Source organism: Nicotiana tabacum, chromosome 18, assembly GCF_000715075.1.
Source record: "Nicotiana tabacum cultivar K326 chromosome 18, ASM71507v2, whole genome shotgun sequence".
Lineage (NCBI taxonomy): Eukaryota > Viridiplantae > Streptophyta > Magnoliopsida > Solanales > Solanaceae > Nicotiana > Nicotiana tabacum.
The window spans coordinates 119,508,447-119,528,256 of record NC_134097.1 but is presented as its reverse complement, the minus strand read 5'-3'; the positions used below and the strand labels follow the sequence as shown (position 1 = coordinate 119,528,256).

Sequence of the window (19,810 nt, the reverse complement as noted above, 5' to 3'; positions counted from 1 at the left end):
AATATACTAGTGATATTGGCCAAAAGGATTATAATCATGTTGCCAAATGCAAGTCATTGTCCGGATATCAACACAATCTCATATCATTGATCCAAAAAGAATATCCTGTACAGAGTGTCAACAGAGTTAAATTACTAGATACAGATCATAGGCCTTTGAAAACTCAGGTCCAAATGTCATTCTTGGTGAATATTGCAGATAGCAGCATTAATACTTTTACAATCAAACTCCATTGTCTTCATCCAATTCTCAAAATCTCCAATTTCCTGCGCCAAAAAAGTGCATTGAAGCTACTGATATATATATATATGTATCTGCGGAATTGGATAATACCAACATACATCATATCAATACAAAAATTCACACTTTCCACTGTATAAAAGCATCTCATTTTGCTACACCTCACCAACATTCGGTCAAAAGGAGAATCTAATAGTCAGGTCTTTCACATAATAAAAGGTTCACAATGTTTGGACCAAAAAGCAAAACTAAAGTATTTTCACAGGATCTGGGATCTGGATTAATCATGAAAAATAGGAAATTGTCGGAGTTAAATTGGGTTTCTAACAACCATGGCTATGACATTTTAGCTGAGCGAAGAGCAACTAACAAATATGCTTCTACTATTACATAATTAAATTTCTGTAATATATGAACATATGCAAGGATTGTGAACTTCTCAATAAGTGAAGACTAAGATTGATAAACTATGCCAAGTCAACTAAATAGAAGATCATGAATGAATCACTGAGGTTTCATTTCATTCTAATTTCCATCTTGAAGTATACCAGCGGAATGGAACTTTAGCAAAGTAAATGTGATTGCAAATTCAAATTCTATCCACAAAAAACCAACATGTATGGCCACAAAATTATAGGCTTCTATTCCGATTTCCCATTTTTCACTTTTCTATTTTGGTTACTTTACTCTTCCTAAAAAGTAGTCCAAAAGAACTACTATGCTCAAGCCTAGAACAGTTCTATAATTACAAGTGAACAAACTAGTTCTACTAAAATAAGGCGACATTTACTTTGGCTGGGAATTCATCAGAATATTCAATCTTTTCTTTTTCGATAACGGGTGGTGTCTTGCTCACCAGTACCGGTACTTGCTAACTCCCACTAGCAAGTAACGGTAACTCTACCCACCAAGACTTAAGACACATGCAAAGCAATCACCTAGCACTTTGTTGACTGTGCTAGCTCGTACAATATTCAATCTTGAAAACATAAAGGCAAGTAAAGTGAAAGAAAATTGCAATTGGAAATTAAGACTTCAAAAAGCGAATCACTCATTGGTGTTATTTGATTTTAATTTCCTTCCTGAAGTTATACCAGTGGAATGGAATTTTAGCAAAGTAAATGTAACAAAAAAATCGAATTCCATCCCCCGAAGATCAGCATGTATGACCACAAAATTAGACATTTCTTGGGGTTGCCCTTCCTTCCTTTTTTTGGTTATGTTACTTTCCTCAAATAATAGTCCAAAAGAACTACTATGCTCAAGCCTCAAACAGTTCTATAATGATAAGTGAACATACTACTACAACAATAACAAATGAAATCCCACATGTGGGGTCTGGGGAGGCTAGTGCGTACGCAGTCCATACCCCTACCTTGAGAAAGTGGAGAGACTGTTTTCGGTACACCTCGGCTCAGAAAAATAAGTGAACATACTAGTTCTACTAAAACAAGGTGCCATTTACATTGGCTGGCTGTTTTAGCTTAGAAGCTACATTTTTTTTTCCTTTTATCAATACTGAGTACTTGTTTCCCTCCACTAGAAGCTACATATTCATCAGAAGAATTCAATCTTGAAAACTATAAACACAAATAAAATTGAAACAAAAATGCAATTGGAAACTAAGACAACACACATAGCAATATGGACTGACCTTAATTGCAGTATTAATGGAGTGAGAAGCAGCAAGCCACTGATCAGTTTGCTTCCCAAATTGCAAAATAGTTGCAGCCAAAGCTCGAATTTCCATTTCAATTCTCTTTTGCATTACAAAAGATTCTTGCACTTCTCTATTAACTGAGTCCACCAACAGCTCTGAAACCCGTCTCGCACTTCGAATTGCATCCTTCTTCGCCTTCTCTGTAACAAAAATTCAAGAAAATCATAACCCAATTCATAAAATCCGAACTTTCAATTACCCAATTGAGAAAAAAAATCCAAAATACCCATAACCAAAAAATGCCCCAAAAATAATTAAACAAATTGGAACCGATTTGTGTGTTTGTGTGACTGACCGGTGGCATCACGGAGCTTGACAGAGGAAGAATGGTGAAGGTTAATGAATTGAATGAGTGAAGCTTCTAAGCCATGAGCAGAATCTCCTTGTTTTGACCGATCCATCTCCTTCCACACTGCAATTGCTGCTTTAGATTGTATATGCTTAAATTCTCAGAAGTTTGTTAAACTCCGAATTGAGTCTTATAGTTTTCAGAATGTGAACATGTGGCCCAAAGTTATTTTAAGGAGCAATTTGGACAAATTTTGAAGGAAAAAAATTATTTGGACACAAAAAGCAAACATGTTTGGATAATTTTAGTTTTTATAGATTTGTTAGCATTTTGTGTGTAGCTGAATTTTTCTTTTAACAAACCGCCCTCAAACGTTTTATTACATTAAAATGGGTTTTTACGAAAACTATTTGAAAAACTTAGGGATAAGGCATCAAATCCTCCCCAACCTATGACCATATTATCAAATATGCGCTTTTTCTTTTCGGAGGTCCTACTACCCCTCCCTCCCCTAAACTTATTTTTTTCCAGAATTTATTTAACCTTATATGCTTAATTAAACCCGTACGTGACTACACTTCTGCCAAGCGCGTAAGGACTAAATTTCAAAGTTTCATTTGCTATATAATCGCCTTGTGTTATGCCAAATAAGCCATAAGAAAGGCTCTCAAACGTAAAACTCAGCTCTTTTATTTAACCCCATTTTTTTATCACTCCTCTTAAATATAAAGTATTTGCCATTGTTGAAGAGCTTCTACTGGTGGTGCTGAAATTGAAGAGGTGAGTTCTAATCAATAGACCATAAATTACTAATCTTTAGTCAATTCGAATTTTTATTTTTATTTTAGGGTTTGAATATTTTTCCCCAACTTTTATCTATTAGATATTAAGATTATGAAATGGCAAATACCAACTTGAATAGACTTTGTATGGAAGATGAAGACCTAATGCTCAATATTGAAGTGCGATGCAAACATGAAATTTTGTTGCAAATGCAGACTTCTTGGTCAAAGCGTAATCTTGGTAGAAGATTTTGGTCTTGCCTCTACTATGGCGTATGTGTTCATTTATAGCCCATATATTTTGGTTGATTAACTCTATGTTTTGTCATTAAATTGATTCCAATTTATGAAATTTCAAGCGAAGAGTTGCAAATTTTTTCAATGTGTTCATTTATTGTCCATCTATTGTAGTTGACTAACTCTGTATTTTGTCATTAAATTGATTCCAATTTTTGAAATTTCAAGCGAAGTGTTGCAAATTTTCTTAATGAAGGGACAATGAAGTTGATGAAAGATTGAAATTTATTCTTCCAAGATTGTTCAACAAAATTAAAAAGATGGAAGAAGGTTTGACGCATTATGGAAGCCTCAAGAGGTGGTTGGTTGAGTTTGAAAGTTTGAAAAATGCCGATATTAATTTGGCTATGATTGACAATGAAAAAGAGAAGGGGCCAAAGGAGAAAAAGAAAATGATCTAATGTTGGTTGAATAGGAAGTTCATTTTGTGTATTGGGATATGTATTTGTTGCTATGTGTATCAACATCCTAATTCAAGTTGGCAACTTGGAGAGTGATCAAATAAAGCTGCAATAGCAGTTGCTTTGTGTTTGTAGCAATTATTTAGAAGTGTTTGATTAAGGCTGTAATAACTCTATTTTATTGTTATTGTGGTATTTAACTTTATTTTAGTATATGCTATCTGGAAGTTTATTATGTATGAATTGGATTTATGATCGATTCTTTGATTCTTTCAACTACTATGTATAAGTCAATAATTTGATGAATACAGAGATCACATTGAGCTTTTGTGTAAATGACAATACAATATTAAATCTCAATAAGTGGATTCTCGCTAAGCTTTATTTAAATGCAAGATAACACTGAATTTAATAGAAATAAAGTTGCAATATTTCATAAATACCACCAAATTTAGTAAACAAAACATCCTATGTACTAAGGTAGCATTTGAATACTAATAAATTATCGTTCTATAAGGATAAAAACTGCATATTACAGTCAACATCTCTGGCTTAGGATAAACAATGTTTGCTTGCAGTCAACCAAAAACATCAAAAAATTATTTACTTGCAGATTGCAGCAAAAAAAATAACCAAATCTATTGTGGATGTAAAAAATTGCTATTCTGGCTTAGGTTGTTTGAACCACCAGTCCTTATTTGAATTCTATGTTGTCCTCTAATCTCTTGAAGCCTTCTTATTGTGATTGATGGTTTCCCCTTCCATTTTAGTCCACTACTTGGTTTGAAACCAATGTCACTAGCTACATCAACTGATCTTGTTACCATTATTGGATCATTGGATACTATTCTGCTACTTGGCATACTAGACTGCAAAGAAAGAATAACTTAATAAGTTATCACAAATATACAAAGCAAATTGAATAACACAAATATACATATACACTTACATTCAAAGTTTTGAAGCCATTTTCAGCTTGAAACACACTCATCCCATCACTCTTAGCCTTTTACATTTTTTTGTATTTTCCACATCATTCCCCTTCCTCTATTTAGTGTAGTAGTAGAGGCATTAGGTGTAGCAGATGCATTAGGTGTTGATGATGTACTAGGTGCAGAACATTCAAACCAACTGGCAAGTGAATGATGAGCAGTAGATGTTACATTAGGTGTTGATGGACTTGCATTCCAAGATCTTCATCTTCCCCTACCTCTACTAGTTGCAGCTATGCATTTCTAGATTCCCCCTTCCCCTATCTCTACTAGCAGTAGATGTTGCATTAGGTACTGAATGAATTGTACTCTTTAATCTTCCCCTTCCCCTTCTATACTAGCTGTTGCAACAGGTACATGCAGTTGATGAAAATTCAGCAACAGAAGTTACAATTGTTGAAAATTTAGCTGCAATAGAGGTATTAGGTGCAATAAATGTTGATTTTCTAGGTCTTCCTTTCCATCTTTTTGCAGTAGGTTCAGCTTCTAAATTTATTGGTTTCTAACAGATGATAAATAGTTAGATATAGTATTTGAATTTAAAAGAAAGTAGATATAGTTAGATATACTATATTACCTTTGATTTGACTCTATTTCTTCCTGAACCTGACGGTTCTGCATCACTAGAAGTTACAGTTGATGGTGCAGCAGTTCCTGAACCTGATGGTTCTCTAGCACTCTTATGACACCCTCTCTTGTTATGACCACTACTCTTGCAAATGCTACACCTCATGACAAGTTCATTTTTAGGCAACTTTCCAGAATTTTTTGTTTCAGTTGCCTCTTTTCTAAACCTATATATTTCTGCTCCCCATGAATGCATTCTTTAATGTACCAAAACAGATGTAGAAACTTTAAAATACTGTCTTACCAGATTCATTAGCTTCACAAAGTTTCACCATACAAGTATTCTCAGGGTGGTCCTTAACAATTCATTCCTATAATCAAGAATTCTTTCAAACTCAAGAATAGGGTCACCCATAATTTCTTTCAATTCTCTGGCTCTTGCTCTCCTAGTGTTGGTCTTGCCAACATGCACTTTAAACTTCTTTCTAATTAACTCTTGTAACTTGAACATTCTTATGTTTGCTTGCTCAATTATTTTATCTTTAAACACTTTAGTCATGTATTTAGAGTTGCACAAATAATTTTTGGTGGCCGTATTATACTTTTGAACTGAATTATAAGTCTTAAGCACAAAATTATTACTTGATATTTCAAGGCTTGCATACAACAACCATGAACAACTATCCTTGCATCTTACCCTGATTGTCGTTGGCTCATTCGCGTACTGTTCCACATGAACCCTCCTTTGAACTGCATACTTGGTTACTGCATATCTAAGTTCATCCACATATGCAAAAATCATACCCAGCTGCCACACAACTTTTTTACTTGTGGGACCATAAATCACCTTCTTTGTAGAAGAAGATCCCCTTCTTGGTAGATTTACCCTAACTTCTTCCCCATCTTCAAACCAACATTCATCTTCATCTGTTTCAAAGCTACATGTATCAGAACTTGGGTAATATGGTTCATCACCTCCTATCCTACCTTCTATACTTTTTTTTACATGTTTCAGTCTCATCAAACCCCAGATCTGGTCCAGCTACACCACATGGAATATTTTTAGGGTCAGCAAGAACTCTCTCCTTTCTTTTTCTTCTCTGGAAAGACTTTCTTTCAGCCCTAAACTCTATGAAATCTTCATGTATATCACTGCCATAATCCTCTACACCTTCACCAAAAAATCACTATCTTCTTAACTTGAACTATCTTCAGTTGAGTTATCAGATTCCTCCTCAGTTGAAGATGAATCTAGATATGGTAGAGGAGCTGCTGGATCAATAGGTGTAGGTGAAGCTGCAACTGTACCATTTAAAGCCTCCTCACTAACCCCAATATTTTGATTAACACTTCCTTCAATGGTCCCATTCTCTTTATTAAAATCTGAACCATATTCCTCTCCACCCATGTGTTGGACATATACTTCTAAAATAGCTCCATTTGCAAGAACTGTGCAATTCTTGAAAGCTCCCTGTCATTGTTCTTGTTCTCTATAATGTCACAGTAAGGTTGGCCTAACACTAAATGTGCAACTTGTGTTATACCCTAATTCTTTAATATAATCCAATAGCTCAAAAAATAAGATATTGTATCTACATCAACATTCACATATTTAGTCATTACCCACGTATCTTGGTTCCCCACTTTCAACCTCTAAGACCTCACCATGAGACAATCTTAAAGTCACCAATATAAACACACTCATACCTGAATGCAAATAAACAATAACAATAAATTAATACAAATTCCCAACAACAAAATTATTATGCCGAAAAATAGGGCAGCACTAGAAAACTATTTATTTACTTACAACCAGGAACACATCAGTGTAAACACGCAAAATCAAAACTTTAGTATTAACATGGACATGCAAACCCCTCAGTTTCATAGTCAAAATCTCATAATTTTGTATAACAACAAATTTATTAAAAAACCCTAAACTGCTAAAAAATCAATTGAATATGGTAAAGAACTAACCTTTAGTCTTGATTTGTGACCAATAAATGGCTAATGGTTCTGCGCTGACCTTGATTATAACACCACGGTATCAAATAAAACCCTAGATTATAACGACGTACTGAAATCGAAGACGATAAACGACAATGTTAGAGACTACATACTTACATTATATTAGAGCCGATTTTGCAATAGAATAAAGAGAAAATTATGATTGGAGTGATTTTTGTGAAGGAGTCAAAGATGGGAGATTGAGAATTTGGTTTCGACCGTTGAAGATGGGAGATCGAATGAATAACTTAGAAGAGACTAGTTGAAAATAAAAGGGAACTAATAAAATAATAAGAAATTGGGTGATTATACGCTGGGAGGATTTTATACATTACCCCAAAAACGTACATAAACACATTTTTGCAATTATTTTTATTCAATATTAGAAAATACTTTCCACGGGAAAAATAAAAATAAAAGGCAACACCGTCGGGAAAACACGTGGATTTTTTTTTTTGGCTTCCCATCCGGTATCTGGTTTTTTGGTTTTCCATCCGGTATCTGGTATCCGCATTGGAGTACGACTATATTTAAATTCGCGCTGCGTAGGGCCCCATTCGGGGGGAAGCGCTTCCTACCAAGGATTTTTCCATACCCAGGACTCGAATTCGAGACCTCTGGTTAAGGGAAGAGCAGTCTCATCCAATGCACCACATCTTTTGGTGGTACGTGTGACTCTCATTTTAACGTTTATATCTGTTAAGCATATATCCCCAAGTCCCCACTATAAGAATTTTAATTTCACTGATGGTAAATTTGACAAATATTTTTTTAGAGATATTTACCTCAATTCTTCGAAAAAATTCTTCCTTTTTAAGGATATTTGTTTATGAAGATTGATGGACAGAGATGTTCTTAGTTTAGTGTTTTTAATTTCTTTTTAATCTTTATTGAGGCTATGTAACCTTCTTAACCTGTAAGCTTTAATTAAATTTCAACATTCCAAAATCTCCAAAATATCTTTATAATGTACCTTAACGTATCTTTAAACTTCAGATCATTCTAAATCACATTATGGCTTGTTTCACCCTGCTTGCTATATTTTTATATCTCGACAACAATATCATAGAAAGGTATAAAACCATATTTTTTGGTAAGTACTGCAGTCTTGTAAAACTAATGGATATTTTATAATTGGATCAGAACTGAGGAAAATGATACTTAATGGTAATTATAACAGCACTGAGTAGGCTAAAGTAAGGGTAATGTTCTATTATTCTTTTGTCGTGAGTTTTGTTCTGCGCCCTCTCTGCCATTTTATTTGATATAAGAACGTATCAGATTTAAAATCCAGCAATAATGCAGAAAATTATGATAGTAATGATTTAATGTTAACTTGATGATAAAATTTCACATCAAAGTTAGAAATACTGAATTATTACGTAAATTTTATTTTATTTTTTAAGAAAGTTAAACTTTTCTATATTGACGTTTGGTTGAAAAGATATTCAAATATATATTTTCCAACAATTTTTGAAATAAACGCAACTTTAATTCTGAAAATTGGGAAGTTTTGGAATTGAAGCATAAAAGAAACTGGAAATGGACAATGACAAGTCACAACCACATAACAACGATTAAAAAAACAAAAAAGAAAACATGGCTAGTGGCTAGTATTACAATTATGCAATATGTCATAATCTATGATATGTCAGCACAATTATAGTTCCCTTATTATAATAATTCTAATAAAATGGGATGACAACTATTGCCAGAGAAACTTTTCTGTTCTTATTCAATTTGTAAACGAATCAACTATTCAACTAATTTTTTGAGTTTTTTAATCTATGAATTTTTTTTGGTATGAATATAATGTATATTGATCATGACTTCAAGTCCAATAAGCAATTCCCCAGCCAAGTTAGCAGTGTGAAATAGAAAATAAAAGCTGCGCCGTCTTCGACTACCTGTGCAAGCAAAATTCAATTAATATACACATTACATGAACCGAATCAAGACTAAGAAACCATCATTATCTGCTGAAGAGTATAATAACATATATTTCAGCAGCCATGCATGTTTCACAGCCAAATTTGAAAATTAGTTGTTGTCAAAGACAAAATTAAACGCATCGAATATGTCCGCTTCAAAGCTGTTTCCTGTCGCGATCACTAGTGATCTGTTAAACGCGCGCAGGGTATCTCCCGCCCCAGATGGAATCTAGGCAGGTCTAAAGATATCCAAAGTCGAAATATTTGTATCAATGGAACAACACAGAGATATAGGACCTTCATAATCAAGCGTTTCTTGCCCTAATCAGGTTTCTATGTCAAGTTCTATATCAAGATCACGACAAGTGCCTGCATGTCCGGCAGCACAACAAGGGGCGGAGCTTCCTCTTTGCAGTAGCTTCCGTCTAAATCCTGTATTTGTCTTAAATAATCTATTGAATATGAATAAATTATTAATTTAGAATCTAATAACTTAAAAGGACCAGAATCCTGAACCCATATATTTCAAATACTAGCTCTGCCGCTGAACACAACCAAGGGCCGGTCAGTAGATACATGTCCAGTAGTGAAGGGCAGGCTGGCAGCGCAAGAGAACTTTTTCTGATCGGTACGCAAAGCAAGAGAAAACTTTGTAGCAAAGAGGGTATAAAGTGGTAGTACTAGTTTCTGAAACTAACTAGATGTGGTGAAGGTTTGCCATAACAACTAGAGAATCAAATTCAGTGGGAATATAGCAAAGGCAGTATGTGGAAAATGCCAAAGTGGATTCTTCCATTTGTCAAGTTTATCTACTCATATTAAGCCATTGCTGATGTAAGAAAAGATTACAAATGGGCTCCATCATGTTTAAAGTCACGCAGCCAACTTTGCTGCTAAAAGAATCCTACTGTGTTACACCTTTTCAAGAATTTGCCAACCAAAAATTTCCATCATGCCAGATCAGTTCTTTATAAGCACATACTTTTATCTACAAGAAAACCAAAATAAATATCTAAAGGGATATTTTTTTTCCTTTTATGCCCGACCCCCCTCTCGACCTACAAGAAAATGAAATAAATAAATAAGGAAAGAGAATAAGCACACACACACTATACACAAAAAAGCAGCCTGAGATAGCTAGATGAAGAGGTCTACTAAGCACTAATCCCACATCAAAAAGCACATAAAACTCATATTATTGTGCCCCCCTCTCCCACTTCTCTCCTAATACACGGGCCACTTTCTGCGACTTGGCAAAATTACATTGGTTGTTCTATCAAAACCAAGAATTTCACTTGTAATTTGGATAAGTAGAAGGAATATATTATAGTATTAAATAGGAAAAAAAGAAGGTGATGGAAGTTAAAGGAGAGGCAACTTAGAATTGACTCGAGGATGATAGGTGACGCCAACATTGACTGCTCCACATCAGATTGATGCAACAAATACTCTATTTGAAAATAATGATAAAAAAGAAAGACACGAGATGTCATAATCAGATATAGGCTTCACCAGCAAATACAAAAACTAATGAGCCTTTCCACTTGGCAATTATATTCAATGTGAAAAATAATTCAGAATATGTTGATAGATGGACTCAGAGAGGGTGGCTTTCTTTTCCAATACAAGCCAATATGGACTTTTGTCTTCGTGAAGATGATGGGAATTTTGTAAAAATGAGATTCATATGCATGATTGCTAGTGGAAATAAGATAAGGGTGATGAGACCCATTACCATATCTTCAATAAAGAAATGATACAATGAAAGGTATCCTAGAAAGTAGGTCATTAACAGTCAACTGGGCAGCCCGGTGCACAAGGTATTCTGCGTTCACGGAGGATCCGGAAAGGGCCGCACCCCCAAGAAGTGTGTAATATAAACAATCTATTCTAATGCAAGCATCAATACGGAGGGACTGTTGCTCCAAGGCTCCCCTTCATGATCAACTGTGATTAACAGTTGACTATTGCTAGAATATTATAAGGTGGGCTTTCAGCTTACAAATTGCAAATTCATGAAACCAACTTTGAAGCAGCATCATATATACTACATCACACTGATTTAAGAAAATTAAGGGAATAACGAAAGCCTATAAATAAGGAGAAAGATGAGGTTGACAGTATTTCTTACCTTTAATACCTATCTATCAGCAAAAGTTCTTGACAAAATTGAATAATCTCTAATCTACTTGTATCTCCATATTTGATCTATTGTACAACTTTCAGAAGTGTATCAAGAAAACCAGAACAAGCAGAAGAAAAGCAGAAACAGACAAGGCCTGAAACAAAAATAAAAGGATAACATTAGAAGAGTATGTATAATACGCAAGATTCAACATTCAGAAAAATCATGGAAACAAGTCTTGGAATTAAAAGAAGTTGGTAGAAAATACGCGACATGTCAAGCAAGAAAGAAATAACAGATTCCTTACTTTTTTCTTGGCAGCTGAATAATCCATACGCGGAAGAAATCCTTGTAACCCGATGTTATAAACTGGAGTTCCATCGGGATAGTAGAGGCCATAATTCCGCTCTGATGCTGGACCAGGCTTTAAATTTTCATTAAAGAGCGCAAACACATATATATCAATGGGCTCAGATGGATTTGCTGGAGTTCCTTGATTTTGCTGTATACGCCGAAACAAGTTACCATTATATTGTGCAGCATTTTCAGGTGTTGCTCCAAACTCATTTGGGTCGCCCTTCGATGGCCACCCTGTCTCAGAAACCTTAACTTGAATGTCTGAGTAGCCCATTGCCTTAATCGCTGAATGAACTGCATCAATTTGTGCATATAACATGTTGTCATACTTTAAATTTGTGATTGGGTCAATCGTACCAGCATTAGGCCGGAAAAGTACATAATCAAGCGGGACTTGATCGGGGCTGTCTTTGTATGCAAAGAATGGATAGGCATTTATAAGGAACGGGGACTTGGTCTGGGCATGGAAATTGAGAATGCCATGAATGTATTCAGCAAGATCTTGTCGAAATGAACCAGAGGAAGGCGGAAAAGAGTTGCCCAAGATCCCAGCCGAGTGGGCGTGTGCCACATATATATCATTGCTAAGGCCAAGATTAACAAGAGCCCGATATACACCTTGCATTGCCGGGAGGAGGTTATTCATCATCTGTGTATCGTTCCCCGTTAAGATCTCGTTCCCAACAGTAATACAAGTGATTTTAGTCTGAGTATGGTAAGGTTGAACATGCGATTGAATCCAAGCCTGAGCTTGTTGAGGATCAGTCATTCTTTGTAGGTACTCATTCCCAAGTCCAATAACGAATTCCACATCCGTGTTAGCAAATGCGCTTAACACGTTTGGATCAGCGTCATAAAGTTTTACTCTCGTAACATTGATAGATCTGAGGAGATAGGAAACTCGCGACGGTGTTGGCAAATTATTGGCAATTTGGCCATAGTTAATTCCAATTCCAAGGCTGAGGGTACTGCCAAATAAATCTGATCAAACAGTTGAAATAACAGTAAATACCTTATGGGGGAAAATATGTGAAAAACACGATCGTTTAACAATTAAGAAACTACCTACCAGTAGAAAATTAACTACTGCACATATCCACCTATACTTCACCAAGAAAATCAGAACAAAAACTCTGTTTTTCCAATCAAATGACTAAAACCATCCTCTACTGATAACTTCAATTCTATCTTCAATAACTGAACAGAATAATCCAATAAAGAAACACATATTCCCTATTCCTTAGGACCAAGAATCCATAAATCTGGTGACAAACACTTGAGCAAGAATTCATATTCACATTAAAGGCCAAGCAATACTACAATTCCGACCAAGTAAACAAGAAACCAACTTAAAAAGACTGAATCTTTATAACCAAAATGGCAGTCCCAACTCCCCACCCCCCAGATAACCCCACCAAACTACCTCACCCAAGAACCAAAATAGCATAAAAACAAACTAGTTGATGAAAAGGACATGCAAGATTTGTACAAAAAAGGTTAGTTAGAAAAAGAGAAACCTGAAAGAGTAAGGAGGAGGAGAAGAAGAGGCTTGAGGAAGTTGAAGAGGATGGCCATTTCCCCCTTTGCCAGCCTAGCTAAATCTCAGCCACGACGGCTCTTTAATGATGTATATGTATCCTTATTTATACTACATGCAAAAACTTCCTTTATTTCTCTTTTTCCTTTAGTATTATATATTATTTCCTTATTAAGCCCTATTTAAAAGGAAAATATACTTTTATATATAAAAATAATTTAAGACTTTTAGTTATACTCTTAAGAAAAATTAAAGATACATATTCCAAATGAAGGAGAATTTTGGCGTAACTGGTAAAGTTATTGTCATGTGATCAGGAGGTCACAGGTTCGAGCCGAAAAAACGGTCTCTTGCAGCCATGCTTGATAAGGTTGTGTTCAATAGACCCTTGTAGTCCGATCCTACTCCAAACCTTGGACATAGCGGGAACTTAGTGAATCATACTGTCCTTTTATGACATTCAAGATCATAAGTTACACATTTATCTTCTTGCCTACGAAAAATATCTTATTATATATAATTTTTTATATATAGGTGTTGTCTGGTCTAACTAAAGGCATCTAAATTTGTTAAACTTGCAAGTACATGTTAATAAAATAATTTATTTGGCAAAGTTGAAGTAGATGAACTTGCATCAAAAACTAACTGTAATTTAACTTTAAATTATTATACTGTTACTTTCGTGTCTCGACCACTTGACCATTCATTTATGAACATAAAACGATAAGTATATTATATGGAGTAGTATTATTAGCTAGCAGCAACGCACAAATTATTTTGGTGAAATCTATGTTAAGATATTTTGTGACTATTTCCAGTCGCTTTCTTACACGTAAGTTCTCGGTTTCCTTTCTGTATCAGGGCCGTTGTATGTAGTTGACGCGTGAAATTTACCGACATAACTTTCTTATTTTCAAAGAGACCCTTGAAGTTTTTCATTATTACATTTTGGCTGCAATGACTTTCTGTTTTGTTTCCTAAAGTGCAATAATCATTTCCCAACAATTACCGCGTGATTAAAAGAAAACTTCCCGTTTTATGCATTTTTCTTTTGGTCCAAATTATGTAGTGGAAAATGATCATACTGTTCTTTCTAGTCAATTGATTTGTAGATCATCTCTTCTTTTTTTCCGAGTGAAATGGCGAGGATGCAATTTACAGCTAGGTTAAACTATAAAATTATGAATAATCTTTAATGATAAATACAACTTACCACACTTTGTGATTAATATGAACAAATATTGAGTACCATAGTTTCAACACAAATTATACTTATATTCAACTTAATCATTGTGTGAAATTCATCAAAGGATCATGTAATGCTAAAGCATATTAGCTCCATTTCCATATCTTTTAGTAAATGCCCTAAGATCTTGTCTAAAAATGCGGTTTTTATTTAATTTATTGTGCTAGTAATTATGCACAATTTATTAAAATGTGTCGAACTCAAATTTGTAGTGATTATTCAACAAAACAGAGAAGTTGACTCAACAATTAATGAGTTTAGAGACAAATTCGTGAGGTCAATTAGACTAAATGGTACCCCATTCACTTTTACTTGTCCACTATTAACTTTGCACACTCCTTAAGAAATAATAAATAAAGTGCATAATTTACCATGATACTTGTATTAATTGGTTTATAGACTTAATGGATTTGAAAAATAATTTGAAATGAATAATTAATACTAAGGGCAAAACAAGAAAAATAAATTATTTTTCTCTTGATATGCAAAAAGTGACAAGTAAAAATAAAAATTTATTTTTGGAATGCTTGACAACTAAAAGTGAACGGAAAGAGTACAAGACTGTAATGTACCAAATGGATTATCATAATATGGTATCAGAGTTGTGGAGCCGGACGAATATTAAGAGGTAGAATAAAAGTGTTATGGGAAATTTAGGGTTTTAATTTTCATTCGTTAAATGTAACCCGTTCAAATTTAGTCGAGCTAATTGAATTATAACCTTCTCTCAACCTCCTAAACATTGAAAACATACTAATAACACATTTATTGTCTCATCTTTATCGTTTTAGAGGAACCACACAAATATACTTCCTAATTTTGGCATATGAATTACTTAGGTGTAATTGGAAAAAGATGTCAAATATATACATGGAATGAGATCTTTTGATTAGTATTTAAGTTGGCCCAAGTAAAGGTTAAGTTTTGAAGATTGACAAAGGAACTCAGACATGAGCCAGGTTCATCCTAGTGCACAGATATGGACAAACTTAAGCATGTGAGATGCACGTGAAGGAGATAAATTTATCGAAAAGATATCTCTTGAATGAAGTAATATCTCCTGATCCTGATCGAAAAGATTGCATATTGGATGAGGAGAAGGACTCCTTACTCAAAGAGAACACGGTTTAAGAGAAGGATAGAGTTAGAGGTTGAGATCAACTAGAACTTTTCCACCAAGGAAGAGTAGCATCAGAATTCTAGTCAATCTCTATTTACTAACTCTATAAATATTAATGTTGTTCTCTTGTACAGGGAACGCACATAAACAGAAGTTAAATGTGAATTGAGAGCAAAATAACAAGGCAATTTTGCAAGCAATTTGTGTGTGATTCAAGCGTGCAAACCTGAAGCTACTTGAACCAGATAGAATAACCAGTTCCAAGTGTCGGTCTTTTATTCTAGTTCAATTGTAGTATGTGTTTTCATATTGTACCTCTCAGCTTTATCTAGAAGCAATTGTATTATGTACTCAGAGTTTTCAAGTTAGAGTTAATTTGAAGTTGTCGCAACAGTTGAGATTGTGTGCTACAACGGGACTAAAGTTAGTCCTAAAGAGTTTTTGTAAATGCAGTTTTTGACTCAGTGATTTTAGTGGAGTGTTTGGGAAAACTCTACTGGAAAGTAGGTCATGGTTTTTTCACCTTTTGAGCCAGGTATTTTCCACGTAAAATTTCTGTGTTCTTTAATTTTTGTACTTATTATTTCGCAACAGTAGTAGTTGGAATACATAGAAGAACCAGGTCCTTCTATAATCAGTTTAAGCAAAAAATTGGACACCACACAAATCACCCCCCTCTTGTGTGGTATTGAAGTATAAAACATCAATTGGTATCAGAGCAGGTTATCCTTGAAGAGACTAACACCTTAAGAACATATCAAGATTAGCGCACCACCTGAAAACTGGGAAGGGCAATCCACCGCTAGGCCTCCACTCTTTAATGGCCAATACTACTCTTGGTGGAAAAATAGGATGAGAGATCACATCATCGAAGAAGACTATGAGCTATGAAACATTGTCACTGACAGTCCCCTGGCTACCATGAAAAAGACTGTTGAAGGAGTAGAAGTGCCAAAAACAAGAGCTGACTGCATGGCCGAGGACTTGAAAAAGTGGGAAAAGAATGCTAAGGCCAAGAAATAGCTTGTCTGTGGACTTAGTCCAGACGAGTACAGGAGAATTCAAAGTTATACTACTGTTAAGGAAATTTGGGACACTTTGCAAGTGGCTCATGAAAGAAATCATCAAGTGAAGAGATCAAGAAGAACACTATTGTACTCTCAATATGAGAATTTCACCATGAAGAAAGGAAAAACTTTCCAAGAGATGTATACAAGGTTCATAACACTAACAAATAAACTTAAGTCTCTTGGAAGGATAATCCTTGAAGAAGACAAGGTTGAGAAAATATTGACAAGAGTTTTGCCAGTTACTTGGGAAAGCAAAATCACTGATATTCAGGAATCAAAGAACATTTCCACTCTCAAGTTGGACGAGCTAATCGGAAATCTCATTGCCTATGAACTTAGAAGGAAAACTATGATGATGGATGCACCCAAGAAGGAAAAGAGCCTAGCTCTCAGAATCGCTGAAGGTGCAGTTTAGAGAAGGATGAAATGGCTTTGATCACAAGGGATTTCAAGAAGTATCTAATGAGAGGAAAGGATTCTTCAAGAGAACAAACCAAGAGTCCCTGAAAAATAGACCAACGACGGCTGTTACAAATGTGGTAAGACTGACCACATGATCAAAAACTGTTCTCAATGGGAAATTGAATGGAAGAAGGAAAGGGCTGAACGAAGAAACAGGAAGAAGGAACAAGTTCATCCCAAGAAAAACAAAGGATCAACAAAGGCTATGGTTGCTGCTTGGGGAGAGAGCTCAGATGAGGATTCAGAAGATGGAGATGGAGATGAACAAGCACTTATGGCCATTGGAGAATCTGATGAGGAATCAGAGTTAAGTATGATTCATCTCAAAGACAAGATTAAATTTTTGTCTAATGAAAATCTATCTGAGTTACTGCTAGATTTCATTGATGAATCTGAGGTCATAAACAACGAAAAGGACCAGATATCTAAAGAATGTGTAATTGTGAAAGCTAAGTGCAAAAATCTGGAACTCAGGACTAGTGAAAGTGATAGTAAAAATGCTGATTTGAAGAACTAGGTTCTTGAACTCGATTCCACTATGCTAGAGCTTAGATCTGAAAATTTAAAACTGAAATTAGGAACAGGTAAAAAGAAAGTTGATCACACACATCTCACCTTAGAAGAAAATCTAAAAAAAATGAAGGATGAGTTGTACAAAAGGGATGAGCAGATAAGAGTCCTAAAAGAAGATCTAAGCAAGGTGAAGCATGAACTAGACAGAACATGTAAATGAAATAGAATACACTATCATGGCATCAAGAACTCCATTGTAGCAATAAGAGAGGACTTGGCTATGGGACCCATGCACCTAAGTGGGATCCCAAAAGCAAGTACATCACTCTTCTTGAGAACAAAATTTGCATACACTATGGAAAGATTGGTCACTACAAAAGTGAGTGTACTGCAAAAGAAAAGGCCAATCAAAAGAACAAAACTTTTGTTCAAGGAAAAAATAGGCTGCCAGGATGGGCTAAAAAGAATTTAATTCACCATTTTGCCTATAGAAAGTGACCCAAACTAGTTTGGGTTCCTAAGACTAACCCCTGATTTCTCTTTGCAGGTCCAAGTGAAAGGGAGCATCCAAATATGGTACATGGATATTGGTTGTTCAAAGCATATGACTGGAAGCAAGAACCAGTTCTTTTCACTTGAGGACTTAAATGGAGGTAATGTCTGCTTTGGAAATGGCAATAAAAATGAGATTATTGGGGTTGGAAAGGTAGGTAAGACGTACTCACTCCATTAAGAATGTCTACTTGATAGATGGCTTGAAATATAGCCTAATCAGTGTATCATAACTGTGTGACAGAGGTAACTTGGTAGTATTCACCTCTACCAAATATTTTGTGATAAATCTTACCACTGACAAGATTGTTTTTCAGGGAAAAAGAGTAAACAATATATACATTGTAGATTTTTCCACTCTTTTAGAAAATGAACTAACTTGCTTAAGTGTGTTGGACAATAATTCCCTCCTTTAGCACAAAAGACTTGGACATGCAAGTCTAAGTCAACATAACAAATTAGTCTCCAAGGACCTAGTGATAGATCTGCCTAACATCAAGTTTAAGGAAGACAAAGTTTGTTAGGCTCGGGCAAAGAGGGGCAGCTGTAAGCACGTGATTTTTGCTTCACGGAAGTTACTCCAAAAGAAAAAGAAAATCAAAAAATATATGTTTTTGTCCCTAATGGATTTTTATGTTAAATTGTGTGTTAATTATTATAGGTGTTAAATAATATGTGTGTAAATTTCTTTTTTATTTTTTTTTTTACAATTTATTTAGGAATTTTGTTTAATTTTGGTTCTTAAAGAAAAAATGGTTGTGGAAAATCGGATTGGGCCCCAAAATGAGGCCCAAAACCAAAACAAAGACCCAGTCCAAACCAGGCCTGCCCAGGCACATCCCCAAAACGACGCCGCATAGGGCGTTTGATCTGAGCCATCCGTCCAGGCCAATCCAACGGCCCAGGACCCCTTTCAGCAACCCGTTTCCAAACCCGACCCAGTAACCGGTTAGAACCGACCCCCAACCAAGGCCAAACGGTGTCGTTCCGTATTTAGTGAAAGATCCTGGCCATCAATCTCGATTCATCCAACGGCCAGGATCTAATTGCCCATTACGTATATAAACCTAAACCTTTACCCAGCCCCCCTATCCGAACACCCCCCTTCCATCGTCCCAAACGCAAACCCAGACCTCTCGTTCCCAAACCCTAGCCGCCACCCTTCACCTTCACCGTAAAGCCGGTGGAAAGGACGTCGGTGACCACCCCCTTTACATCCTAGAACCACCTCAACCCCCTGAATCCAAATCCACCAACAGCTTGGCTCGAATCCTCCCCCACCTTCTCGAATCTTCATTTGAAGATTCGAGACAAAACTCGATCTACACCAAACCACCCCAAATGCATGCCAGGCGCTCCCCCGACCTCCCTCGTGACCAAACCATGCTTGGTTTGGTCCGATTCTACCCACAAATCCAAAAAAATCAAATTTGGAAAAAATCGAACCCTAGAACACAAAGATTTTGTGGGGTCTGTTTAAATTTAAACAAGTTTGGGGTCTAGTAGACCCTAATCGAAGTGTTCTCGGTCGAGAACACCTCGGTTAGGATTTGTTGACTTCAAACGGGCAAATCAATCCCGGGCCTAGGGTCAACTATGTTT

General features: G+C 35.6%; 2 protein-coding genes across 3 annotated transcripts; both read right to left on the bottom strand.

Annotated features, from left to right (window-relative positions):
- Nucleotides 1-15: 15 nt before the first annotated feature.
- LOC107809990 (biogenesis of lysosome-related organelles complex 1 subunit 1-like) lies at nt 16-2,415 on the bottom strand. The gene is made up of 3 exons (XM_016634710.2): nt 2,256-2,415; nt 1,895-2,100; nt 16-266 (listed from the first exon to the last, which is right to left on the bottom strand). The coding sequence occupies exons 1-3, from the start codon at nt 2,359-2,361 to the stop codon at nt 177-179; spliced, it is 402 nt and encodes a 133-aa protein (XP_016490196.1). The 5' UTR covers nt 2,362-2,415; the 3' UTR covers nt 16-176.
- A 6,435-nt stretch (nt 2,416-8,850) lies between these two features.
- Nucleotides 8,851-13,383, bottom strand: LOC107809991 (glucan endo-1,3-beta-glucosidase 14). Of its 2 annotated transcripts, none has more exons than XM_075237195.1 (4): nt 13,226-13,383; nt 11,659-12,689; nt 11,358-11,505; nt 8,851-9,202 (listed from the first exon to the last, which is right to left on the bottom strand). In XM_075237195.1, exons 1-3 carry the CDS (start codon nt 13,281-13,283, stop codon nt 11,449-11,451), a joined length of 1,146 nt encoding a protein of 381 aa, XP_075093296.1. In that variant the 5' UTR covers nt 13,284-13,383; the 3' UTR covers nt 8,851-9,202; nt 11,358-11,448. The 2 variants fall into 2 exon arrangements, with proteins under 2 accessions (XP_075093296.1, XP_075093297.1); XM_075237196.1 differs by lacking the exon at nt 8,851-9,202 and adding an exon at nt 10,160-10,284.
- Nucleotides 13,384-19,810: the final 6,427 nt, after the last annotated feature.